The sequence below is a fragment of the Amblyomma mixtum genome, chromosome 3, assembly GCF_055824585.1.
Source record: "Amblyomma mixtum isolate Tamu chromosome 3, ASM5582458v1, whole genome shotgun sequence".
Classification (NCBI taxonomy): domain Eukaryota; kingdom Metazoa; phylum Arthropoda; class Arachnida; order Ixodida; family Ixodidae; genus Amblyomma; species Amblyomma mixtum.
The window spans coordinates 213,968,755-213,995,913 of NC_143014.1; the positions used below are offsets into that span (position 1 = coordinate 213,968,755).

The 27,159-nt window shown below is 44.7% G+C and overlaps 2 protein-coding genes across 5 annotated transcripts in view; one reads left to right on the forward strand and one right to left on the reverse strand.

Annotated features, from left to right (window-relative positions):
* Positions 1 to 27,159, forward strand: part of LOC149353609 (phytanoyl-CoA dioxygenase domain-containing protein 1-like) — a 56,521-nt gene that overhangs the window by 13,661 nt on the left and 15,701 nt on the right. The gene's annotated exons all lie outside the window — the stretch shown is intronic.
* On the reverse strand, positions 111 to 26,976 carry LOC149353611 (ubiquinone biosynthesis protein COQ4 homolog, mitochondrial-like). Of its 4 annotated transcripts, XR_016291015.1 has the most exons (8): positions 26,736 to 26,976; positions 26,499 to 26,615; positions 26,325 to 26,421; positions 26,148 to 26,250; positions 24,701 to 24,924; positions 21,532 to 21,707; positions 20,312 to 20,452; positions 9,633 to 9,666 (listed from the first exon to the last, which is right to left on the reverse strand). XR_016291015.1 is itself a non-coding variant. In XM_089582680.1 (7 exons), the coding sequence occupies exons 1-6, from the start codon at positions 26,896 to 26,898 to the stop codon at positions 9,636 to 9,638; spliced, it is 735 nt and encodes a 244-aa protein (XP_089438806.1). In that variant the 5' UTR covers positions 26,899 to 26,976; the 3' UTR covers positions 111 to 176; positions 9,630 to 9,635. The 4 variants fall into 4 exon arrangements, 3 of the variants coding, with proteins under 3 accessions (XP_089438806.1, XP_089438805.1, XP_089438804.1); XM_089582680.1 differs by lacking the exons at positions 20,312 to 20,452; positions 21,532 to 21,707 and adding an exon at positions 111 to 176 and having other exon boundaries at positions 9,630 to 9,666; XM_089582679.1 differs by lacking the exon at positions 20,312 to 20,452 and having other exon boundaries at positions 9,624 to 9,666.

Here is a 27,159-nt window from a genome sequence, read left to right on the forward strand (position 1 = left end):
GTTCCTCGTGCCGTGTTTTGCCCGTGACGTTGCGGAACACCGCAATCAGGAGGAGTGCTCAGGCACTTGTGAGACTAGACTATACTTACGGGGCCGGCTGGCAGGGGCAGCTGTAGCACCAGGGCCGGACGCCCTCAGACCTACACGGCTCTCATGAGGACGACGGCGATGGCAGCCTGGACAAAAACACACATACATAAAAAATGGGAAAGCAGACAGATTAAAGCGGGTGTGCACATGAATTTTGTGATTTTTAAAAACTGCTGATTGGTGGGGTGAAATTTATGAACAAGGAAAAGCAAGTGCTGATCAGTAATTAATGAGTTTCGTGCATCTCCAACAGCACTAATTGAGTTATCCCATACGCTCTCACAATGACAACTGCACAATTACAATAAAGTTTAGAGCTGAGCCTTGACTGCTCAAATGGTTCTGCTGCAAGTGCCAATTATTAAGCTAATGGAAACTGCTGTCAGTGCCACCAGCAACTTGTAAGGAACAAATAACACAAAGGAACAAAGGAAGTAAGGAACAGATAGTTTGGCGTATACACGACAGATGGACGTACAGTTGCGAGTAAAAGAAATTACCATAATGAAGTCACCAGAGCGGCGAATGTCACCACGTGGTTGGTGCGGCCCAGCGCCGTGCTTTACGAAAGCACATGGCACTTCTTATAGGCGTGTGCGTAACAGCAGCGCCAAGCGTTGCTACCTGACGCTCCGGTGGAACGCCACTAGCACCGATGTTTTTTTACGCGCGACTGTACACTCATTAACGGGTCACCTTTCAAATCCATAGTAAGTAATATGCACGACTCTTGTTCGTCACTAGTTCATCTATCCATGAAAATTTTATTTGCATTCAGAATTATGGAAAATTTAATTTAGAACACACATAGATGGCAGCGGATTTATGATACTAGATCGCTGCCCAGCACTGGACACTTGGTCTGAAGAGGTACTCAGTTAGGGAAAAAATACGCATCTGGCACCACCACGCAACACAAACATTACAGTCCTTTCAGGGTCCTCGGCAGTCTCTTCGCTTGTGCCGCACTCCAAAATCTTTACATTGTGCTGTGGATTCTCAGTGCTTCGACTAAGGCAAACGGATTATAGCGGCTAACCAGCTCATCCTAACAAGACTGAAGAACCACACCGATAACCACGCCGAAGTCATCGCGCTGTGCATACCTGGATTGCAGTATGGGCACCACTACAGCCCTGTAAAGATAAAACCTCCCTTCAGAGAGCCCGACATGGCGAGAGACGGGTGCACATGTGCTACCGGCGTCTCTGCGAAAGGTCCGAACATTTGTGGGCAAAACTTATCCCCTGCTACAGGCAAGTCGCTTTACTGTTTTCAATGCGAAAGCATTGTATGGCTCAGTTCAAGGTCATTTCTCCGCAAACGTGTTCGCAGAAAACAGCACCATGTGGCCCCACGAGTCAACGTGCCAAGTCACGTGACAGAGATCTAATATGACGTCATGCCAACTCACGCGACAATGATGTTATGGAAAGTCATATGTCATGTGAAAAAGGTGTAATATAACGCCATGCAAAGTCACGTGACAGCATGCAATGTGACGTCATATGAGGTCACGTGACAACATTGTGATATGAAGTCACACCAAGTCACTTGACAACGATGCAGTATGACATCGTACCAAGTCACGGGACAATGATGTAATGTGCTGTCATACCAAGTCACGAGACAGAAGGTTTGGTTTGGTTTATTGGGGTTTAACGACCCAAAGCAATTCAGGCTATGAGAGATGCCGTAGTGAAGGGCTCCAGAAATTTCGACCGCCTGGGGTTCTTTAACGCACACTAACATCACATAGCACACGGGCCTCTAGAATTTTGCCTTCATCGTAATTTGGCTGCCGTGGCCGGGATCGAACCCGCGTCTTTCGGGTCACCAGCCGAGCGCCGAACCACTGAGCCACCGCGACGGGGCAACACGAGACAGATAATTGCAAAAAGCTCAGGCCACGTGACAAGTAAGCTTCATGCCGGTTTTAAGAACATACCCCAATCCCCACTCCCTAATCCATGAAGGTGTACAAGAAATCCCAGCAATGGCATCACTGGCTGAGCAACTGTCCATCATAGAGGGTGGTGCCATAGCATTTCGCTTTGCATATAGCTTAGATCTTTTAGTCAAGTTTGAGGCTAGCTTGCGACAGGGGTTAGGGCCGATGACATATGCACCTTCAGCTGCATGCTTTAAGGCGCGGTTGAGGTGTACACCGAGATGTCGAGATGTGAGAGCTCCTGAGCCCTTTTCTTTCTTCAAAAACTATTTTTCATATTGAAATTGTGAGGCAACCTGATATGACGAAGGGGTGTTGCATGTCGCAACTGTAATGCCGAAGTGGAGTAGTACACCATAACTGGAAAGGACGAAGTGTATTTTGTAATCGGAAATGTTGAAACGTCGTATATCGTAACCTGAAATGTCAAAATGGTGTAGTTCGTCGTAACCGGAAATAACGAACCAGCGTAATATGTCGTAACCGAAAATGACGAAGTTGCCACACTCCACATTATAAGACAAAAAAAAATTGCGATCAAGGACACCCTTTGCCATTCCTCCACATAAGCAGACGTAAGTGCCATCAAATTTTTTACCAAACTTACTCTCTACAAACAAATGTTCACTTTAACCGCTTTATGGGTGAAACATAGCACTACTCTGCGGTTGCCATTTTAGAGCAGCATGAACTGATCAATTAGCTGAAACTGCTGCGCTTCCTGTAACGCCACAGCAGCGTAAACCAAGCTTTGACGTCAGTGCAAGGCACCAAGCTGATGGGACAGAATGCTGATTACCGACAGCTATGGTCTCTGTCTCCCTTTGCAGCCTCTTTTTCCCATCTGACGCGGCGAACGCCTGTCTTAGGTAGCAATCCTGCGTGACCGCGCGTGACTTGTAGACGCACCCTTACCCTACGCCCCACACAACTCCGTAACTCCAAATCCACATCCACCGACTGTTGACTGCACCTGGCTACTCCAACATGCTCGCAAAAAGGCACCCCTTCACAGAATTACAAAATCATTTCTACATTTCCCCTCAGGCCAGCTGTCTCAGTGGTAAACACCCTGTATTTTTTTTTATTTCAATGCGTTACGGGTGAAGTCCCTCTTTGAAATCCGGGGTGGTCGTAGCCATCAGCAGCTCGCCGTCAGTCCTGACAGCTAGATAACTTTCCCTATTCATGCAAGACATGCTATACGCGTGTCATTACGTCCTGAAAAAGCTTATTGGAACTGCATGGTCGCCCGTTCCAAGCATGAGGCATGAAAATATAACTGTGTGTTGCCTAACAAAGCTGCTCGCAATGGAATACCATCTGTCTACTTCTGAACTAGAGCTTGTGGGACCTGCATGACGACAGGCTTAGCCTACTCAGCACGCGCCCTGACCGAAGGCACAGGAATACAGGGTTTGGAGAAGCCGCCTAGAGGAAAATCCAGCAAGTGCACCAGAGCCAATCTGCAGAGTAAAAATTTAATGTCGTTCTCATCGAATGACACTGGCTCCTATTGTCATCAATCGGCTGCTACACGGGAACATTTAATGTCCTTAGGTTCGAATGTCATTCGTAATCGAATCTGTGTGGGGACTCGCATTCGATCTCGAACTGAATGCCTACTCTGGAAACCAGATATGCAGCAGAAACAAGTGAAGCAAAAAAATAATGAGTGCACTGCCAAAGTTAGAAATTGTATTTATTTAGTTCTGCTAAAAAAATGTTAATTTTGGTGTGAACCTGTTCACTCTAGAGCAGGGGTTCTCAAACTGGGTTCCGCGGAACACAGGGGTTCCGCGGGCGGCAATTTCCTCGCTGGCGTCCCAGAACCCTCCTCGCAGCGCCGCCCGTCCTCCTCCTCTTTTTCTCCCTTCTCCTCTTTTTTTCTTTCACGGCTGTTGCGCTCTTCGGTCTATATTCCTCCGGCGAGTCTGCCTCCGCGCACCGCCGCTGCGAATCTGCGCGTCTTCTGGACCGCGGCCTGGTCAGCGAGCCTCTCAATGTGGTGACGCATGAACACGTAGGTGGAGGTGGAAACGTTTATTGCCAATGATGTAAATCGTAGGGGCGCCTGGTTTGCCGCAAAAGTTTGCATGATGACGAGAATTGGTCTGGGTATCGGAGTCCGGGTTTGTAGTTGTTGCCAATGTGCAGCCTGCGCTATGGTGAGGGACAAAGCGGGGGGTGCGTATATCCCTTCGTTTGTCTCGGTAATACGAGAGAATATCACGGAAGGAGACCAGGTAGTGCGCGGGCCGCGGGCGAACGGACCGTCGTGTGAATCGGCCTTTTAAGTACGTGCGCAGTCGCTTTCTTTGCGCAAGGAACGTGCCGGCCACACAAATGGCTCGAAGGGCAACGCGAAAATCGCGAGCCGGCCGCCCTAGAAGCTCGCCAGGAGCAGAACAGCTGTGAAAGAAAATACGAGCAGAATCGCTTTATTAAGGCGAAAGCCTTTAATGCCTCATACTGCCGTGAGCAGGGAATGCTAGCAAGTGTGTTCGAGTTCCGGCGAAGAAAAAAAAAACTATTGAGACTGGGAATCGAATCAGGGCGTTTGGCACTTCAAGGGTAGTCGCTGCCATTCCACCACGAACACGGTTTGAGCAAGAATAAAGGCAGATCTAGTGAACGCGCGGGTTTCGTGAGTGAAATAAATCATCATCAGCCTGACTACACCCACTGCAGGGCAAAGGCCTCTCTCATGTCTCTCCAATTAACCCTGTCCTTTGTCAGTTGCCGCCACTGTATCCCTGCAAACTTCTTAATCTCATCCGCCCACCTAACTTTCTGCCGTCCCCTGCTACGTTTGCTTTCTCTTGGAATCCACTCCGTTACCCTTAAGGACCAGCGGTTATCTTGCCTTCGCATTACATGCCCTGCCCAAGCCCATTTCTTCCTCTTGATTTCAACTAAGATGTCATTAACCCGCGTTTGTTCCCTCACCCACTCCGCCCTCTTCCGATCTCTTAACGTTACACCTATCATTTTCCTTTCCATAGCTCGCTGCGTTGTTCTTAACTTAAGCTGAACCCTCTTTGTTAGCCTCCACGTTTCTGCCCCATAGGTGAGTACCGGTAGGATACAGCTGTTGTATACTTTTCTCTTCAGGGATATTGGTAAGCTACCATTCATGATCTGAGAGAACCTACCATATGAGCTCCACCCCATTCGTATTCTTCTAGTTATTTCCCTCTCATGATCCGGATCTGCGGTCACTACCTGCCCTAAGTAGACATATTCTCTTACTACTTCCAGCACCTCGCTACCAATTGCGAACTGCTGTTCCCTTGCTAGGCTGTTGAACATTACTTTGGTTTTCTGCATGTTAATTCTTAGCCCCACCGTTCTGCTCTGCCTGTCTAACTGATTGATCATGCTTTGCAGTTCTTGTCCTGAGTGGCTTAGCAAGGCAATGTCATCAGCGAATCGCAAATTACTCAGGTATTCTTCATTAACTCTTATCCCCAACTGTTCCCATTCCAGTCCCCGGAATACCTCCTGTAAGCAGGCAGTGAAGAGCATTGGCGAGATCGTGTCTCCCTGCCTGACCCCTTTCCGTATTGGAATTTTATTGCTGACTTTATGGAGAACTATAGTAGCTGTGCAGTTGTTATAAATATCTTCTAATATTTTCACATAACACTCTTCTACACCCTGATTCCGCAATGCCTGCATGACAGCTGAGGTTTCCACCGAGTCAAATGCTTTCTCGTAATCAATGAAGGCTATATATAAGGGTTGGTTATATTCTGAGCATTTCTCTATCACCTGATTGATAGTGTGAATGTGGTCTATTGTCGAGTATCCTTTACGAAAGCCTGCCTGATCATTTGGTTGACTAAAGTCCAAGGTTGTCCTGACTCTATTAGCGATTACCTTAGTAAATACCTTGTAGGCAACGGACAATAAGCTGATTGGTCTGTAATTCTTCAAGTCCTTCACATCTCCTTTCTTATCAATTAAGATAATGTTAGCGTTCTTCCAAGCTTCTGGTACTCTCGAGGTCACAAGGCATTGCGTATAGAGGGTGGCTAGTTTTTGTGAAATAAAACAAATGAAAAAATTGCGAGTATGAAAAGAAACAAAAATATAAGAAATTAGATCATAAAACACGAAAAATATTAGAGAAAAGGCACATCTAGTGAACGCACGGGTTTCGTGAGTTAAATAAAACAAATTAAAAAATGCAAATATGAAAAGAAACAAAATAATAAAGAAATTAAACCATAAAACATGAAAAATATTAAAGAGCACAGACCGCGTGGTCCAGAAGACGCGCAGATTCGCGGCGGCGGTGCGCGGAGGCAGACTCGCCGGAGGAATAAGAGCGCAACAGGCGCGAAAGAAAAAAAAGAGGAGAAGGAAGAAAAGGAGGACCGGAGGGAGAGGGGCGGCACTGCGAGGAGGTTTCAATGACGCCAGCGAGGAAATTGCCCCGCGGGCTGTCTTCTTGTGTTCCGCGAGAACCCTCACTGGCCCTGACCCGGCAACTGATATGAGACTGGCTCTGAGTGCTGCTGAGCCACGCTTTGATTTGCTCTCAAAAGGGAAGCAGTACCACCCATGACATTTGTATTTGTATTAATCGGTGCAATAAACATTTAACTTCTGCAACTCTCTCTTTGCAAAAATGCACTCGACAACATTGCTGGTAAGTGAAAGCGGGGTTGTGGGGGGGGGGGGGGGGGGGGGGTCCCTGGAACTTATTGAAGGCTTTTGGGGTTCCTCCAAGCAAAAAATTTTGAGAACCCCTGCTCTAGAGGCTCTTGTGGTTAGCTATTACTCTCGGTCCCAGCAGCAGCCAACGCAAGCGGCGAGCGTGAAGCAGGGCCTTTCCCGTGAGCGTCGATCATTTTGGGTTGTGCGTTTCTTGCCGGTTGGCGTTCCATGCTCGTTTAGCTCGGAAGTACTTAAAGATGTAGCTGAGCACTGAGCAGTGCACCTTTTGGAAGACATTTCCACGCTCCGCGCTCCTGCGCGCGCCGCCGTATTCATCGAATGTGTGGCTGACTTTGTACTTGGCTTGGCTTCTGATGCCTAGAGTGCTGCAGAACGGCCAGAAATGATATTTTAAACTTATAATACTGCACAGAAATGTTCTCACCCGCTCTTGAAACACTACACAACTATTTCAAACATCTTCATATGCGCTGACTTCTTTCAATTGCACTATTTTTTTTTTTACTGATCACCACTGCCATCATTTTCGAATGACATTACATTAGCACCGAAAGAGACCGAATGATATTCGACGATTCGAATGCCATTCGGTTCGAATGACATCTGCTAGTCTGACAGGGGTATATTCTATAGAAGACTGCTTAGAAGCAAACTCACCCCACCGGGTCCAGGGCTCGGCTGACGGCTGCCACCGGCTGCGTGCATTTCTGTGCAGGCGCTTCTCGGTGTTTAAGCACCAATTCACCTAGGCCGCCGGGGTGAATATAGTCACCAGCAGTTCTTCCTCCGATGGCACTGGAGCTGCGTGGCGCCGAGGTGACTAAGCGCTTGGCGCCCGAATGACATTAAATCTGGACGGCTTAAAAACAAACTCACCCTGCTGGGTGCGGGGGTCGGCTGATGGTCGCCACCGGCTGCGTGCATTTCCGCGCAAGCGGTTCTTGGTGCTTAAGCACCTCTTCGCCTTGATCACGGGGGTGGTGGTAGTCACCAGCGCTTCTTCCCCCGATGGCACCGGAGCTGCGTGGCACCGAGGTGACTAAGCGCTTGGCGGCCGAATGACATTCGACGGTTCGAATGCCATTAAATCTGGTCGGCTTAAAAGCAAACTCACCCTACTGGGTGCGGGGCTCGGCTGACGGCTGCCACCGGCTGCGTGCATTTCTGCGCAGGCGCTTCTCGGTGCTTAGGCACCTCTTCAGCTCCTAGATCGTTCTGCATCCCGAGCTGGAGTTTCGAACCACTGTGATGGAACTGAGCAGTGGACCGGACTGGACGGCCCGGGTGCCTCATGAAGGAATGGTTCTAAAGAAAAGATGGCGTCCGTTATAGGAGGCTATGGTCTCGTGCAGCTCGAGCAGCAGACGATGATGATGATGATGTCCTCAGGCTTAATGGCACATACCCACGGCGGCGGATTGGCCAGGGTCTCGAGCCATTCTTTTTTCTTCTACTTCCAGTTCGTGTTGCGCGTGCTCAAGAGAACATGTCGCAAATATTTCGGAGGCTCTGAGCTCGCGATTAAATCCAGTGTGGGCATGCATTTCACGTCTACACACGCGGAACCTGGGTGTCCGTGACGTCTGTGGGGTTCTGCCTGGCCGCGATGGAAAAAGGCGAAAAAGTTAGAATGTGATTCATGCCAGGCTTAGAAAAGAATGAAGACGGAGATGAGCAAAGAAAAAGTTCGAAAGAATGCAAGGGTTTCAGTGGGAACTTTTTTTTTTAATGCGATGTTGATTGCCTCAGGGCATAAAACTGCACGTAATGATAGATGAGGATGCCTAAATGAGAAAAGGTTCGCTGATATCTAATGAAATTGAGCAGTGAACGATTCCAGTAAGGAAGAGGCGAAAGCAGAGGAAAGACGGGACGCTTGCAATTGCTTACCGTTATGATGAGCTCCGTGGTTTCTTGTGTTAGCACATAATAATTGGTAGAATAGTGGTAGTGGTAGAATAATTTGAGCACGCGGAGTGTCTGTGACTCTGTAGACGCGTCTAGAGAGCAACACAGGGGTAATGAATCCGTCAAAATTATGGCAGAAGAAAAAGAGCTCGAACTTCCGCAAAGCCAGCACTAACTATTCGACCAAATAAATAAGGGTGAGTTGGGAAAGCCGAGTTATAGCACCCGTCACATCAGCTCGGTCCTAGTGTGTCTTCTGGGTTCGTTCCGTATTTGGTTCTTTTACCCTTGGGCACAGCAACAGGAATGCGCTCTTCGCCATCCACTTTCCTTTAGACATGATACGGTTGCCATCCTAGAATCTTTCAATATTACATCTTCTGGCTACTCATGTTCAAAATTCATCTGTAATAAAAATATCCTGAACAGTGCACATATAGCTGTCGTCCCCACCCCAATTTCTCTCACCCGAACCGCTGCATGATAGTGTGAGTTCAGTTATCACCACCCCTTGTCAGTGGACCGCAGCGGTGGCATAGTGGTTAAGCATCCGGTGTGGGGTGTGCACAGGGGCGCGAGTTGCGGGGTCGACTTATACGTGGCAATGTACCATACAGGTACATTGCACATTTTGACCACTGTATAGTTTTTAAGACACGTTCACAAAACCTCCACATAATTTGTGCACGCCCTTTCTGAAGCATCAATTTTAGGGGGGGGGGGGGGAAGTGTGCAAATCACGCAAATAAATACGGTATATGGTGTGCAACACCCTATTTTCTATTGTGTAGCGATTCGTAATGCAGCAATGCATAAAATATAACATTTATCTTTGTTGCCCGTGCATTTACTTTAGCATTTGCTCATGCAGCTGTGCTCTGAGGCTGCCAGAAGAGAGAAAAACACAAAAGAAATACACACACACATTCATATTCAGTAGCTCATGCTACATGAATTCAGATTTATTTTTCTTTCTATTCAATTTATTACTTACATTCCCCTAACTGCATGTCTTCTCCAAGGCTACTTTCCTGCGGAAAAAAAAAAAGTAGAGACCTTCAATAAATAATGGCAAAAATCATCAGACGATTAAAAGTGTTTAAATGCATGCAATCAAGTAAAATTTTAGTGTCTGAGGATGTTCTGAATTTGACATTTAAAAGAACCTACACTACATGCGGTAACGACATTAAAAAAAATTCTCACTGAGTTGAGCTAGCTGATATGAAAAAAAAAAAAAAAGACGCCAATAGTACGTGAGACAAAACTGGGGCATACAACCACAGTGCTCCGCCCACAAGCCTTTGAGCTGTTACTTAAAAATTTTTACAGCTATATTGTATTCAAGACAATTGCGGCGTTTTTATGCTGCACACTTATGCACCCCAACACACATTTCCTGGTTGAACCAAATGAAAAACTGAATAAAACTTGCATCTGAAAAAACAAAAGAGAAGAAGTACAAGCACTGCTCGAAATACAGCACCCAAGAAATGCTGTAAAATACTAAGTACGAGTCCAGAACTGGGAAAAACCAACTGGTCATTTCTATCACATAGCTGGCAGTCCTATTCCATGAAATGAGATGCAATTCTAAAAGAAAGAGAAGATTATAAACCAGCCTAGCATTGCAGTTGAGTCATTCCACACCAAACGTCCCAAATATTGCGTTCTGCCATCTCAGATTTGATTTAAAAAATTCATGGAAACTTCTTGCAGCATGTGTAATCTAAACCTAAAATATTTTTTCCCAAAAATTTTATTTGTGAGGCGAGCTCAGTTCGAACGTTTCAAAAAGGCGTGAAACCAGGCACTGCTCAATAATTGATAAAAAAAAACAAATTTTAGAAAACTCTCCCCAAATTTTTTAATTGCATTTGCACAGATCCTCGCTTTCAATATGACTCAGATCTTGTATTTCTGTATGGCATGAATATTTTCTAGAATTTAAGTAATGTAACAATTATACTATTTTGAGATTTAAAAATAATAGCAGCTTCCTCTTGGAAATTATGAAGTAACCATCTTGCTTCTCTAGAAGTTTATTACCTGTAAAAAATGTTACAGCTGATGAAATTCAATACGTCGAAGTAAAATAAAATACTGAAGTTACAAAAAGTGCATTTTGAATAATAAACACCTGTTTATTTCATCACGAGGTTGTCCAAGTAAAAATATAAACAATGATGGGTTGAGTGGAAAATAGTATTGCCTTTCATATCTGAAGTTTTAAGCAAGCTGATTTTCATCTGACGTGAGAAAAAAATTTTTGAAAATGAGCTCTTGCACCGTAAGTTGCGTCGTCTCTTTGTGCTTCTTCATCACAGAGCACAGCACCATCAACACTGTGGCCAGACGAAATGTACAGTTCTAGTTCCTAAGTGAGCTTTCCATTGCAGGCAGGCATCAGAACATTGTGAAGTCGAACAGATATTCTTGTGAAAAGATTTTCTTAGCACTGCCAAGGCAGTTCATGCACCAGTGAGATTGTTGTTCAGAGTGTTCATGCTGCACTCAGTCATTGCTGTCAGAACCATGACAGACGTGTAGAGGGCGCGAGAAAGAGGCGACGCAGTGCTCTAGTGCCGTAGTATGTTCGGTCACTCAAGAGCAAGGCATACCTGGGCGAGCAGGCCGTGCTCCCCGCCAGTGTTTCACGTTACTCCATAAAGTGGTGAGGACTTCACTCCATCAAATGCACTCCAAGGCACGAACTCTTTGCGAACTCACTCGGACATAAACAACTGGTGCTGCAGTTGCTGTGCTGGCTGGTCGTTAATTCCTTGTGGTCCATGTGGGACAGCACACTGAATATCGTTATTTTTCTGCTCTTGGCTGCCTGGCGCCAAAGCGGGGTTCGAACTTCAAAAGTGAAAACGACCTCGCTTATTACGTACCACCTGCTGAATGTCATCAGATATCTGCTTTAGCTCCAGCCCCAAAGATACACGACTGCGAGTGAATGCAAACTATAGAGGTAATTTGGCCATAAATGTCGTGTCATGCCAGGTGCCGTGCTCTGCGGTGAAGAAGCGTTACGAGACGATGCAACTTGTGGAGCAAGAGCTCAACTTCAAAAATTTTTTTCTCCCTTTAAAGGAAAATCATCTCCATTAAAATATCAGAAATGAAAGGCAATACAGTTTAACCTCGTTACAATGAAATGGCTCATAAAGAAGTAATGAATATAATGATGGCATGACGGCTCCCCTTGGAAGAAGCTTGGTCAACACGACCCATAAGAAAACTACAGTTATAACGAAGTAACCGCCGGGTCGCTTCAAATTCATTATAACGAAGTTCAACTGTAATCTGTTCTACTAAGCCTGTCACCATCGTGTTTTTACTTCCACCACCTCATAATGAAATAAATGGGTGTTTATGGTTCAAAATCGACTTTTCTGCAGCTTCAGTATTTTATTTTACTTCGATGTATTCAGTTCCACAAGCTGTAACATTTTTTATAGCTAACAGACATCTAGGGAAGCAAGATGGCTATTTCCTTATTTCCGAGAAGAAGTTTTTTTTTGTCAAAGAGTATAAATTCTACATTTTATTTAAATTCTAAGAAACATTTATACAGTACAAATAAATAACCTGAATCATATCGAAAGCCAGAATCTGTGCAAACGTCTTAAAAAAATTTGGGAAGCGTTCTCTAAAAATTTGGATTTTTTAATAAATTATTGAACGGTGCCAGGTTTCAAGTCTTTTCGAAACGTTCAAACTGAGCTCATTTCACGAATAAATTTTTTTCAGCAGAAATATTTTAGGCTTAGATTACACATGTCGCGACAAGTTTCCATCAATTTTTTTTAACAAATCGGAGATGGTCCAGCGCAACATCTGGAACATTTGGCATGGAGCAACCCAGTTACGTTTTCACAGCACTGCTCTTTACTATGCTTTGTTCGCCTTCCTGCTGGTGCCGTGCTTAGGACAGACGATGTTTGTTGAAGTGCACTAACAGGACATGCACCACACAGAGAATGTCAGCAAGAACAAAAGTGAATTTTGCCGAAATATTTCACTCATGAACTGATTTTAACTCGTGTTTGTTGCCTTCAGACTGCCCACAGCATTTTTGTGACAGTTTACATCAGCATGTGCCAGACATAACACTTTCAAATCATTTTACATTAATTTCATTACATGGGTCCTTGACCCCACCTTGAGTAGACGAAAATACCTTGTGCCACTGCGCTCTTTGCCCGCAGATGCCCTTGCGCCATAAAAAATCACAACCATCATGCTTTCATTTCATGAATGATCACTGCCTTCAACCCTTCACCATTTGTGATAAATAATGATACAGTGTTTGCTATTAGCAATTAAGTTGTGCAGTGCCAATTGCATTGTTTAGAAATTTGTACAACTCACTTTTCGTATACAAATAGCATGCCAATATATGAAGGAGGTTCTTTTTTAGTTATTCAATAACAGAAATGATTAACCCCAGCACTATGCAGAATAAACAATACAGTTATTCCGGCACAAGGTTCCAATTCTTACAAAATCGCATGAAATGCAACAGCAGCTTGACTGCGACAGCTTCCATACGATTTTTTACAAAATTTTCAAGTAATTATATCAATGTCAGTGAAATGCCTCTTTTGAGCATGTCTATTTGCAAACATGCTTACTAATACAGAAGTAGACATGTTCATAAAGAAAGCCTTTTGAAATATTAACCGGTTCCCATGCTTTTTCGAAGCACTGATGAGCAATCCTAATAACTTGAACAGCAAATGCATTTGCTTCCAAATGGAAATAGACAAAACTCCAAAAAGTGGGCATGTCGTAAAGAAAGTTTTCAAAATCAACAAGGCTATCCACGTGTTAAAGGGACCAACAAATAACTTTTAAGGACCCCAATTTTTTCGCCACAACAAAAAAACAAGTTGTCCAAAGTGCCCGATCCTGCTAAAGCTGCATTAAAAATGCCATAAAATAATTTCAGAAACTTTTCAATCAGCGCATCCAGATGCTGGAAACAATGATCAGTGAGCATGGTGACAGCAACATACTGGCAAAAGTGACAAAATGAGAACAAATGCAGCTTCAGTTCAAACACCACAACCGCTTACGGAGCAAAGCATTTGTTACCTTTGAACATACCTTCAGGACTGTCGCATCACTTCTACACTGATACATACACATGCCTGAACACACTTTTGTGCATGCATTCATCCACATAAACTGATGCACGCTTCCATGTTACAAAGGCTGACACTGTTCTGAAATTCCACTCATAACATAAAAGCAACATTGCTTTTACACATCCACTGCCTTTGCACTGGAAGAGGCAGTTTTGAAAGCATACCACCAATGAAACTTCATTCACTTTTTGAAAGAAAAAATTGCGATGCGAAAATGTGATGCAACAGCTAGTTTATGTGTACCAATATATAAAAGTGGTGGGACACATGAATGGAACCAAAGTTTCATAGCACAATGTTGCTATATGTAGTGTTATGCAATTCTCAGTGCCAAATAACGATTACAATTCCTCATTAAAGGGCATCTCCATCACTTACTTAGAATTCCACGATATTCATGGATTCAAATCTACATAGGCTGTAGGTAAAGCATGCCAATTTTTTATTTTTTTTTGCAGTATAACTTAAAATGGCAACATAATCAACAATTAAATCTCAGCCTTGTTCTCACAGCATCAGAGAGGCTCAGTGATAACCTTACGGACAGAGAGATTTTAAATTTCCACTGCCTTCACGCACAGCTAGGCGTGCATCGTCTGATGCTGCCAAACAATGCTCCGCAGGCATTGCCTTCGATAGCATTGGTTTTTTAAGAAGCCTTACTTTCCCCAATGAGCAAAAACCAGTCTGTGCGTGCATGTGTGTGTGTGCATGTATGTGTGTGACAACACTCAATGGTATCCACAAAAGATGGCATCCTCATACGAGTCCCACCGGTGGCAGCCCCTGCCATACCAGGGCAGTGGCACACTGCTTAACCACTGCACCAAAGCACCACGAATGGTATGAGGACTCCCAGAGATCTATTAGTTAGTTAGTTATATGGGGTTTTATGGCGCATAAGCAACTATGGCTATCATGTGCCAAACACAAGTTTAGATGATGTTATGTTAAGTGTATAGAGGTTACATTATAATACGTTTAAAACATTGGATTTCTTTAGAAACTTACAAACAAGTGAAAACTCGACAAGTGTTTGCTCGCCTAAAAGCAATGCGGGATGAAATGGAATGTGTTCATTGTAAAATACCGTAAAAAATTTTTTTCTATGTTCTTCGAGATGCGAACAAGAAATTAAAATGTGATTTACCGTGAGCTCCTCACCACACATTTCACACACAGGTTTGTCTTTTTTTGCTAATAAGAAGCTATGTGTGATGTGTGTGTGACCTATGCGTAAACGACATAAAATTACTTCGATAAAACGCTCTTTATGGCGGCTTGATTTCCATTCTTTTAAAATGGGCTTTACAGTATGCAACTTGTTGTTTCCTTCATTTTCCCAGGAAGCTTGCCATTTGGCTATTAGTTTGCTACATACTAACTTCATGTAATCCCTAGGAGGCAAATTCACATGTTTTATTTCCATGCTTCTGGCTTGTGCAGCACACATGTCGGCTCTCTCATTGTCCCTAATACCAACGTGACTGGGAACCCAGCAGAATTTTATAACATGTTTTTGTGCTGTGACCTTTACTATATTGTGTATGATGCTCCCTATCAGTGGCTCCGTGGCATTTTTGGAGTTTAATGCTGTAAGGACGCTCAGTTAATCTGTATAAATGATGCTGTTTTTGATGTTTTCATTTGTTATTTTCTGTACCGCAACACAAATGGCATAACACTCAGCGGTGAACACTGTAGCACATCAGGGCAGTCGTACTGCATTTTTATTTTTTCCTTGTATTAATGCGCTTCCTACATGAGCATGAGTTTTTAACCCATCAGTATAAAATGCAGTATAATTTCTGTAATAAATTCTGTAAGAGTGTACCACGGTGGTAGCGCTTCGTGTCTTGGGGCAATGTTTTTTATTTCATTTAGTATGTTCAGAGCTTGACATTTTTCTTCGAAGCGCAAGAGCAACGGCTTAATCGCATGGGGCTTGTTGTTGAAGAGTATTCGGGATGGGCATTTCGTGACAATTGGGTAACAGAGATGTTTGGGCTGAGAAAGGATTTTGAGGATATATGTAAAAGTTAGTGCAGTTCTTCGATCTTCTAAGGAAGGTTCATTAGTTTCCACATACAGACTTGCTATTGTGGGAAGTTCTGTAAGCACCGGAAGACAACCTTAAACCAAGATTGTAGACAGGATCCAGTCGTTTTATGTAGGACGGTCTTGCTGAGCCATATACTATGGACCCATAGTCTAACTTAGAGCGAACCAGAGAACGATATATATATATATAACAGGGAAGCCCTATCAGACCCCCAGCGTTTTCTTGATAGTATTTTCAGCACATTGAGGGCCTGGGAAGCTTTTTTCTTTAAGCTGTTTATATGTGGCAAGAAAGTGAGCTTTTTATCGAAAGTTATCCCTAGGAATTTATGCTCTTGTTTGACAGGTAGTGGGGATTGGTTTAAATATAGTGTGGGGTCGGCCTGTAGGCCTCGTCTCAAAGAGAACAGAACCGCTACTGTTTTCTGAGGGGAAAATCTAAATCCGTTTCTATCTGCCCAGGTAGCCAGTTTATTTATTGTTATTTGTATTTGCCGCTCACAGGTAGGTATGCTGGAAGACGTGCATGCTATTTGGAGGTCGTCTACGTAAACTGAGTACATTATGGATTTTGGGATTACTTTTGCTATGGAGTTCATTTTGATGACAAATAAGATCGTGCTGAGGATGCACCCTTGGGGTACACCAGTTTCTTGGATAAAAGTCTTGGAGAAGGTTGCGCCTAGGCGGACTCTGAATGTGCGGTTGCTTAGGAAGTCGCTCAAACAGCCCAGCATCCTGCCGCGGATACCTAGGTCCGCTGTGTTTAGTTCCTGCATTGTAATAAGCTGATTGTAGTCTTCATGTATGCATGTCCCGAAGGGAAGTTTTTGTTTTTCTACTATTGTTTTGTGCTTTTGAAATGTGTGTGTGTAGTTGGATGAGCTAGAAACTGTAGAGAAATGCTCACCCAATATGTTGGCCTGCTCTTCTAATGTTGTTTGAGTATCGGGTGTTGTTAGCATTGGAAATGTAAAAGGAGTAAAATTTCCTGTGAATTTCCGCACCTGCTCCCACATTTTCTTTGATAATATTGAGCTGTTTATCGAGGATATGTACTGTTGCCATGATGCCCTTTCTGCCACTTCGTCGCCACTTTCATGGCGCCGGATTTACGCGGAGACACCGCGGATGTATGAGTTTTAGATGTCGGCGGACTTTCGCTGACATCCATATCCTCCACGGTGGACGTGGAGGATGCTTCTTGGTTGCGATGGCCCGTGGCTTTCGCATTCGTCTTTTTTGCTGCCACCGCTGAACCAGGCCCTGCTCCAGCAGCAGAGTCTCTTGGGCCAGCAGTTGCCTTCTTAGAGGGGTGGGGCGACAGGTCCAGTTCAGCAGAGCTGTTCTGCTGTTCTGGGTGTCTGTCGCCGAGGATGCCGCTGCTGAAAGTGGGGCCTGAGGGCCTCCGGCGAGGATCGCGTGGTCTTCCCGTGAAATTTTCAGCCCTGTGAACTGTACCACCGACTTCTTTGGTGGGGACTTGGTTGTCGACCCCAGGTCCTTCGGATCGACCTGTGTGCCAACAGAAACCGAAGGTGGCGGCGGTCCCCGTGTCACCGCTTCAGAGTATGTTCCTTTCTGTTGGAAAGAGACGCGTTTTTTTGCCTCAAGGTAGGACAGGTTTTCTGTGGTCTTCAAAGTTATGATTTGTTTTTCTGTTTTCCAGACTGGGCACGACCTAGAGTATGCTCCATGTGCGCCATTGCAGCTGATGCATTTTGGTGTACGTTCGCATCTTTCCTCTGTATGTGCGTCTTCTGCGCATGTGACACAAGTGGGTTTACCTCGGCAAGCCAACATGCTGTGTCCAAAGCGCTGGCACTTGAAACATCGTCTCGGATTCGGTATGTATGGGCGGACTTTACAATGGAGGTATGCGGCGTGGATGGAATCAGGCAGAGTTGTGCTATTGAAAGTTAGAACAATGCGTTTTGTCTTCATTTCAGCATTGTTTCTCCGGATGGTTGTTCGTCGGGCTGCTATTACTCCTTGTTCAGCTAGTTCTTCTTCCATTTCAGCATCGGTACTCTGCAGGAGTTCATGTTCGGATATGACGCCCTTTGAGTGGTTGAGGGTGCGGTGCGGGGTTACCTGTACACTCATTTCTCCAAGATTCTGTAATGACATCAGTTTGGTGCTCTGTTCTTTTGTGTTTATTTCTACAAGTCCGATTCGCTGCTTTTTTGCTTTGTAGTTTCTGCCTACACAGTTCTTTAGAGTGTTGGCGATCACAAATGCAAACAAGTTTGCTACAGGTTCATCTGTATTTGAGTGAACCATGAAAAACTTTGGAAACGTTTCTGGTTTCTGTGGCATCAATTTTTTCGCATCGGTGCGACCCCTTTTTGGGGGCCAATCAAATTTTTTTGCAAATTTTTCCATACGGCATGTACTGGCTAAGGGTTCCTAATACTCTGTCGCCTCTGATTCACCCTTATACAGAGAGGAAGATCCCGGGACTCCCCGCCTGGCAGACAGACGAGGAGCCCATCGGCCGAGGATTGACCACTTCCTCGACCGCCACCGTTCATGGTTTCTTCCCTCCACCTTCCAACCTATCGCCACGGTACGGATGACAGCTTCGGTATGGGGGCTAAGGGTCCATGGTGGCGCCAAGCACCAACACCTCGTTTCAAAAGGTGCCCCTGCGGGGTCCCAGAGATCTATGAACATTAAGTAGAGAAAGACCAATTCTGCAAATACTACAGGCATTAACCCATTAGCTACCACATCACATTCTTAAGGCGGATCAGCGCCCAGATCAGAAGGGGTGCAGCGGCGTCACGACGGCCACACAGAGCCAAGCAGAGGTAGAACTATTAGCTGCGTGGCATTGGGTTACATCACACAGTGCAAAGACTGCGTTCACAAAGTGAGCAGGCTTACACCTTCTCACAAGTAGGCAGTCTTAAGTGTCTCTGCAGACTTTTCTTCTTTCAAAGCAAGTGTTTCTGGGTTGTTTGGTTTATGGTTTATGAGGGTTTGACGTCCCAAAGCAACTCAGGCCATGAGGTACGCCACATTGAAGGGCTCTGGAAATTTCAACCACCTGGGGTTATTTAACATGAACTGATATCGCAGAGTGCATGGGCCTCTAGAATTTCGCCTCCATCGAAATTCGACCACCGCAGCCAGGACTGAACCCACGTCTTTCGAGTCAGCAGCCAAGCACCATAAGTACTGAACCACCGTACCGGGACTGTAGATAAGGACATCATGAGCCCCCATCCGGCACTGTGAGCTGTGGAGAAGCCTGAACGCCACAGCGGTTTTAATTGGTGATTACATCACTATTTCTAACGCTAGCCCAAAAAGAGTTTGCACGCTTTACCTGCAACTTCCAAACAATCGACGCCTTCAAGGCCGTCTAATTCTAAAGCTTCCTCAGTTGCCCTTTGCACCAGTAATATCATGTCTGATAATATCACTGCAGAGCAAGATCGTTCATTTCAGTTGTAGCCTTATAAATTGTTTGGTCAGCTGCAAGTCCCTGTAACAAACGCTACGCAGATTTCAAGGCATGTTTAAGCTCCAATGTTCTCGGCACGTGAACTAGTCCGGTAGCAATACTGCACCAGGAAAAAGTGACCAATGATTACAATACTCCCCAATGCAAAATTTGAGCACAGCTTGATTTTGCAATACACTGATGCAGAAAACTTGGATGACGCTTAAACTACCCTTAAAAGTACAATGGGAAGCATTGCTGCTTTGTTGCACAAGGCCTCTAAACTATCACGCCGAACGAAAGCTCTTCAGTGATGTAGAGTACCGTGGTGCAACCCCTGCCTGGCTGCAACGCCCTCTCCTGCGTTTGCTGCTGCCTGCGATAATGAGCTGCAACCTGCTAGTCTCATTGCTTCAAAGAGGTCCACTGAACTCACAAAGGGCGCGCCTTCATTTGTAGTGGGCCACAAAGCATGTGGCCTGCACATTCACAGTAGAGCATGCCCGCAGTAGAGCATAGCCATGGTAAACGGCATGGAATCCACAAACGGCCTCCACAGATGCCCATGCACGTGCTGGTTGCAAATTCATGGTTGACTCAAGTTGCAACGAGCAGTTTTATTGGAGATCTTAGGCTGAATCGGACATAATCAGATGTGACAATTAAGAGGACTACAATTTGCGCAAGGAATCGCCTCACTTGGGCAAGGCAGTTTATCACTAACTTTCTAATATGAGACACTGCTGCATGAAACACAGGGGTTGCTGGGATATTTGCCTGCTACCATATGCATCGCAGTCGCTTATGCACAGGTGGTTGCAGTGCATGTTCTAAGGATAACGGTAATGTGTAAACACGTATAGGAAGTCATTACGCTGTGGAAAACCCGTTCCCTCCATTTCGACACAGCCGACCATCTTCAGCATCGTGCGTCAGGACAGCACCAGCTGGGCAAGGAGGGAAGTCTCCCTCGTGAGGAAAACGGAAGCAGCGATAGGAGCGCACCTTGAAAGTTACACGGAACTCCGCACGCCGGTGAGAGTCTCTTCGGGATCCGGCCAATGTCGCAAGCGGTTGCAGCCGCACGCTCTCGTCACCTTCCGCAGCAGGCACATAGAGGATCCATCGTGCCTTGCCACTGGATTTCTGGTTCAGGCAGCGAAGCGAGCACAGCAAACGCGTGCTCTTGTAACCTCCCCCAGCAAATGCTCGGGGATGGCTTTGCCCCAAGAGTGCGGCGCGAACGCGAAGACCCAGCAGGCGTTGTCGACACATACAAACATTTGCCGCCAATACCTCCGAAGTCGTGCCCCTGCCCCAGGCAGTAAGTTGGAAGCCCTTAGCCTTATATTTCCGAGGAATGCCTCATCAATATTCTGTACCTAGCTCACCTGCTCTGTGCATTAATTGCAAGTGTACTGAATAGCATGAGTGTTCACGCTTTGTCGTCCCTCCCTTTGTTCCCTCGAGCACGAACCCCTCCGTGGTTAGCAAGCGGAAGCGCTCCATCCACGGAGTGGGAAAGACTGGACCCCCAATATTTCCACAACGCAACAACCAGCGCAAACTGAGTGCGACACCTCTCCCCTGCCCCTGCCAAGCCCTCCTCCTCCACTTTACACCTTGCGCTTCTGCCTTTCTCTCTTCTGCCGCCTTTTCATTCTTGCCCTCCCTTCCTTAACACCTTACTTTCATGCCTCGAGTGCTCTTCGCTTTGCTATATCTCTGCCGGTTACGCCAACAACAACGAGGATGCACAAGCCAAGAATGGATGCCTAGTGCCTAAGAGCTGCTCTCTAAAATTCTGCCTCCTACACCCTAACTGCTTTGACAATACACCACACTATAAGACTGGAGAAGCACATAGTACACAGAATGTGTGGTACACCACCTGCCATGAAATTCACAAGACCGCAAGCCAATGATTAGAGGGGGTGCGCGATGCATTCTAGGCAGACTGGTCTGCCACAAACAGCGTGCCCAGTGTGGACAAGCTCTGTGTTGACACTGACGTGGCCAGGGCATGCCTGAACCGGCTAAACATATAGAAAGTCAAACACCATCAGAGCGTAGAGGGTCCCTCACAGCCAGTGTGACGTTTTATGCACATGTGTGTGTACTAAGCTGGAGTATAAACATGGCTTAAAAAATGAAGTCACACAGTAACAGCAGACATTCACTGACAGCAAGCTCTCTTCAAGCTTATATTTACTGTGCTAGCTTACCTCTGTCAGGTTGACGAGGCGCCTGCCTCGGAAAGGGTTCAATGCCCAATTTTTGCTGCAACTCTGAAAGAGGCTCCTCCCAGTGCTTTTCATAATAGACACACATGAGATTCTTGGCGTTAAATCCCACTCTTAAGGCCCAGGGCAGGTGGATGTTGACGTAATCTCGTCGTTGTCTAAAAAAAAAGAAAATAGTTTTGTTAAATTTACATGACACCCCAGTACCCATGCATGGCATGCTGCCTACAGCAATGCAATTATGAAACAATAAGGACTCCCAGACATCACAGTTCAAGAACGGAAAGAAGTTTCAGCTGCTCAAATCATTCGCAAAACCACAAGAATAAATGAAAACAAACAGTAATTATTCAAACAGTTCAATGTGACAACTATGAGATCTAATGCTTTCCTGAACACTTGTGAGTGGAATCGAACCATATGGGAATGCTTTATCATTTGAACTGCAATGCATAAGGTAATGATAGCAGTGATACTAATGTCAAGTAAGCATGGTAGAGAATATATGGCCACAGGTACATCGAGATGTATTCACCAAAATTCCACAAACTGCCACTTAGTACTCTTCACTGCAGCAAACATGGTGCCATTAATTAGACCCTCTTGTTTCCACTGCAATAACATTTCAGTGCCTATCTCGTGAATTACATCTGTAAGTAATCAATTTACTGCGATACCTTCATGACATGCAAACAAAAAGGAGAGTAAAAGAGTGGTAAGCAGCCAAACAGACATGTCTGGCAAGCCTAAAAGCTAAGTTTTTGAGTATCATAAATACCATGAGCCCAAAGTGTCACAAAAATAAAATTACCATTACAATGTTAATCAACTTTACCTCCACACCACACAGCACTGCACTCAAGAAAAGCCCTCAAATGTGTCACTAAAGGACGTTGAAACCCCACAATTTCCAAATTTTTTATTCAGCTGCATTTGATATTATACATTTGTTGCTTAAAAATGATAACACATGCATTTCTAAATATAGCTTGGTGTTCAATCTACCGGTCACCATAATAAAACCTCCTACACAAATGTTTAAAGATGCCGCTTGTGGTATAACCCAAGCTAAAGCTTAAACGGGTCATGACACCAAATTTTCTAACATAAACTGCTTATTCCCCACATAGAAAAGTACATATGGGCAACAAACATCAATTATACATGGTATATATGAGGCATAGTAAGTAAAACACCACAGAACCAGTTAAAATTTTGCCTCAATTTTGCATAACAAGTCTCAAATTTTCCACTGTTAGGTTCCTTCTATCAAGTACAGATTCTTTTTCAGGGGCAGCCAAACATTTTTCATTACGAGTGCACAAAAGCTCCTCACAAGCTCTCGGGGGGTGCCATCTTGAATCATGCTGCGCAATGTAATAATCATTCAAACCCCCATGAATGCCATAATTTTACAATGTCACTGTTACAGTGTTTACAGTTTACTGCCTGCTGGTCCTGCTTTTGTAGCGCACATAACTCTTACTACACACCCTGCTCTACTGCAAAACTTCCTGGCATAACAAACCAGGCAGCTTCACAACGGTGCAGCAGTGCACGTAATTCCCTTCCAGTGAAATAGCTTAGAAATGTAAACACACTTGGGAAATGGAGGACAACTGACAGGAAGAATTGCAGAAGAAATCGTGTGAGACAGGCTCTGTTGTCTTTTTATTTTTCTCACACACTTGTTATCATTTGTTGGTAATTTCTTTTTCCATGTTTCATTTCATTTCTGCTGTCGTTTGCACTTTGGTGGTGCACAATGACAGTGAGACTGCGAAGCAGCAAGCCATGCATACTTCACAGTTCAGAGCTGCATCTTGTCAACTTCAAGCATAAATTTCACTCTACGAAAGAAACCCTACACCTCTGTTTTCACATTCACAAAGTAACTTGCTGTTCATTGGTCAGTCACGTTAGCAACACTGCCACACTAATCGCTCCGAGTAAAGAACAGAAATCATGTCCACTGACTTCATAGCCCACACTGCAGATGACCCAACAGTATACATCTGACATCACACAATTTTTTAATATGGTGGTCCCTGCCGGTGGGAGGAGTTCTTGCAGTCTCAATTTTAATTTTTTTTTTCAGAACGTACAGCGCATCCAGGGCACTCCACTTAGGAGATAGAATAACATGCTCCAGTATTATTTACTGGAACACAAAACTGCAACCTGTTGAATGACCATGCCAAGGTCCGCTGCATGGCAGCCATTTCATACAAACGAGAAGAAACTTTTCAAACAATACACCAAATGTACAGACAGTGTGTTAAAGCAATTTAGAGCATTCTGACAGCAAGTGCCAGTTGCACTTGCTGTCACTGCACTGCTTCTAAACAGAAGCAATTATCAAGTTACTGAAAAAGTGCCTTTGAGAGAGCTCGAAGAACAGTAATATGAGCTGTTGAATATGTGATGTGAATCTGTTTCAGCTCAGTTAATCCCAGCCTTAAAGCCAATCTAGAAAGACATTTTCCAAACCACACAGCAGACTAGTCAAACTCATTCTGAAAATGCATTATGGCAAGTCTTGATCACCCAAAGGAAACATTTTGAGCAAAAGTACATTTCTGATCATTCACTGCCTTCATAGCAAAACCAGCCAAACAATTCATTCTATGCCATCCAAAAGCTGCTCTCCATGAAGCATTCCAAGGTTAAAAGGAACGTTTAGAATGGTGTGCCATCAGCAATAAAGCTGCCTTGGTGGTAAGGTTAAGCATTGCCTTGGTGGCAATGCTTAAAGTGAAAAATGAGTAAAAGGAGTCTTTTATGCAATAAAGCTGCCTTGGTGGCAATGCCTAAAGTGAAAAATGAGTAAAAGGAGTCTTTTATGCAATAAAGCTGCCTTGGTGGCAATGCCTAAAGTGAAAAATGAGTAAAAGGAGTCTTTTATGCAATAAAGCTGCCTTGGTGGCAATGCCTAAAGTGAAAAATGAGTAAAAGGAGTCGTTCAAGCAAAAGCTTGGTTATTATTTCTAACAAACGCAGCCCAGTTGACTTCATGCAAGTAATATTACAGCAAAGCAAAGTGGCATAGCTTTTATAATGAGTCATAGACCTGTGTTGGTGAAATGGCCAAGAAAAAAAAAGGGGGGACAAGTTCTGGAGCCAAAATAAAAGGCACCAAATATAACCTTACTTGGGCTTCAGGCGCATTGCTCCAAAAACTGCACCAGTTGAGCACATGGGCATCTTGGTGTGGATGGCTTCAACCCACTTCACAGTCACTTCACCAAGCATGTGGATTGGCATCTCGAGGATTGTGTGGATCAGGTCGTGCACCTCACGGTATCTCTGAGCCACATAAGCCAACTCAGCGTCATCAACAAACTGCACTGGAAGCCTGGAGTCAGGTGACACATTCTGCAAAACAAAAATCACAAGAAGAAAGGAAAGTATTAGAGTGACACTTGCCAGCAAGGACAGAGTAGTTGTGCACTCAGACTGCTTAGTTTACACAGCACTCACCACAGTAGCGTTCTAAAATGCACAATACACTTTTGAACGTACACAGCTCCAAGAAATTTGATGACAACTGTGCTGCAATATTTATCAATGACAAAAATTAACTAGGCCAGAAAAGTATAAAGCATTTCATGCATAAGCTGAATCCGATTTTTTTCTGCTGTGCCATCATTTCGTTTTATAGAACCGTTACATGCTCCAGTAAAATTAGCTTTTGGGCTAGCTGGTTTGACACTTGACACACAAATGCATGGTTCGTCTGTGTGTGTCTTCATAAAGTGAATTCGGTTCTTCTGACGCAGTTATATGTCAAATGTTATACCTCTTTTGCAAGCACATTCAAGCTTTAACAGATCCATTCACAAAGATGAAAACAGAAACACCAGTGCTAAGATGGAGTGAGCCGCAAGACTGGCTTTACACACTAAGGAGCTGAAACTTCATTGGCATAGCTGCTTAGAACAAAATCCCATGAAGACACTAAAATTCTAGGCGGATAAGTTCCGCCTTCCATGCCATTTGGCCGATAAAATGTCCATATAAAAGTATGAGTAAATCACGGGTGCATTCAGCTCAGGGCTTAAAGTCGGAGCAACTCGGGGCAATTCGGACCAACCACCAATAAAGGGGGGTCTATGACCTCAGCTGCTGACAAGCAAATGAGAGAGAATTTTGTCCTTAAATTCTTAATATTCTTTGTCATTCAGTCCATACATAAACATGAGATGGTTTTTATTGTCTGCAAGGTTGTATATTTGATCATCCATCAGTAGGTCCCTGGCTGGCTTTCATGAGAATGTGGTGCACATTTTTTTCTTAATGGTACATATTGTGTTCCACATGTTATACATGTACCCAGTTCCTTTACAATATCACGTATGTTGGACCAGTGGAGGCTGACCTTAAGCCGTTTCTTTTGACCATGAAAATGCACCGTAAGCACTTGAGTAGCACCTGGCAACAACTTCTGCTATGCTGCCCCTGGTCCGGCTTCTGCCGCTATCACATTTTATTACTGCGATCCAACATGTGAACAGCACGCAAAAATGCACATGTAAAGGTTTCCACGCTTGTTCTTTCTTTCAGAAGGAACTATCAAAGTCAAGGGCACCAGTACCCACGTTGTCATGCAGGAACCGGTAGTACGTGTAGCCGAAAGTGTAATCGGGAAGGCGGCTAAGGTAGTCCAAGTCCACTGTGCGAGTGTTGATTCTTGGCCGGTCTCTGCGTCAGATCCGCCAGAACGGTCGCCATGCTATGGCCAGTGCTACCAACCTCTAAAAACAGCATGCACGCACCTTAATATCTGTCGGCCTTCTTCGTCATTCGACATTATCCTGTGCAAATCCCGAAAAGCGTAAGACCCTGTAACTTCTCCAAACACAGCCACCATATCTGCAAGGAGTAAAGCCAAAATCTGTTCAGTGATGCACAAGTGTTCCTTCACAGCATTTAAAAACAGCTGGTATTACCATCTCTAAAAGGGTCAGTTATAGCAGCGAGTGCAGAACCGACCGATATCAGAGCTTTCTGCGCGAAAGTTGTCGGTATGTGGCCGGGATACAGGGGCCCCTGCTCAACCAGTGGCTCTGCAAGAAAACATCATTCATCACTACAGAATGCTACAGCGGACACTGCTTAGGAATCACACCAATCGGAAGCAACATATAAGCTGGCTACGTGCTGCCACAGGTCACGTTACAACTCACCATTATGTCCCTGCGTTTCCGCATTGCTCGCCTGTGCAAGCGGACGAGCGGTCAACAGAAAGGGACTGCACCGAGGCGTTTGTGCCACAAAACGTGGCAAGCGGTCGACAGTACGTTTAACAGAGCGGCAACCATAAGATATACCGGTTGGCAAACGCAGCATTTCGTAGTTAAACTGGCAAGGCAGCAACGTAACCCGCAAAATCTTCTCCGTCGACCTAAGTAAAGTATTCTAGTTCACTATAACCTAAGTAATTTCGTTTCACCGCAAAACACGCTAGATGGTGATACCGCTGGGTCGTCTCAAATACAGCGAGCATGTCACCAGTCATCTTTGAGACAATTTTTAAATATTTATGCTTCAGAAAACGGTATAGAGATGCAAAGTTTTTTTAATTTATACAAATGTCAACTTAATAATTAA

Coding starts and splice junctions, on each gene's coding strand:
- LOC149353611 (XM_089582678.1), bottom strand. CDS start 26,898: ATGCTGCGTTTGCCAACCGGTATATCTTATGGTTGCCGCTCTGTTAAA. Junction 26,616..26,735: donor GGAAACGCAGGGACATAATG/GTGAGTTGTAAC, acceptor GTTTTCTTGCAG/AGCCACTGGTTGAGCAGGGG. Junction 24,925..26,147: donor ACCGGTTCCTGCATGACAAC/GTGGGTACTGGT, acceptor TTTGTTTTGCAG/AATGTGTCACCTGACTCCAG.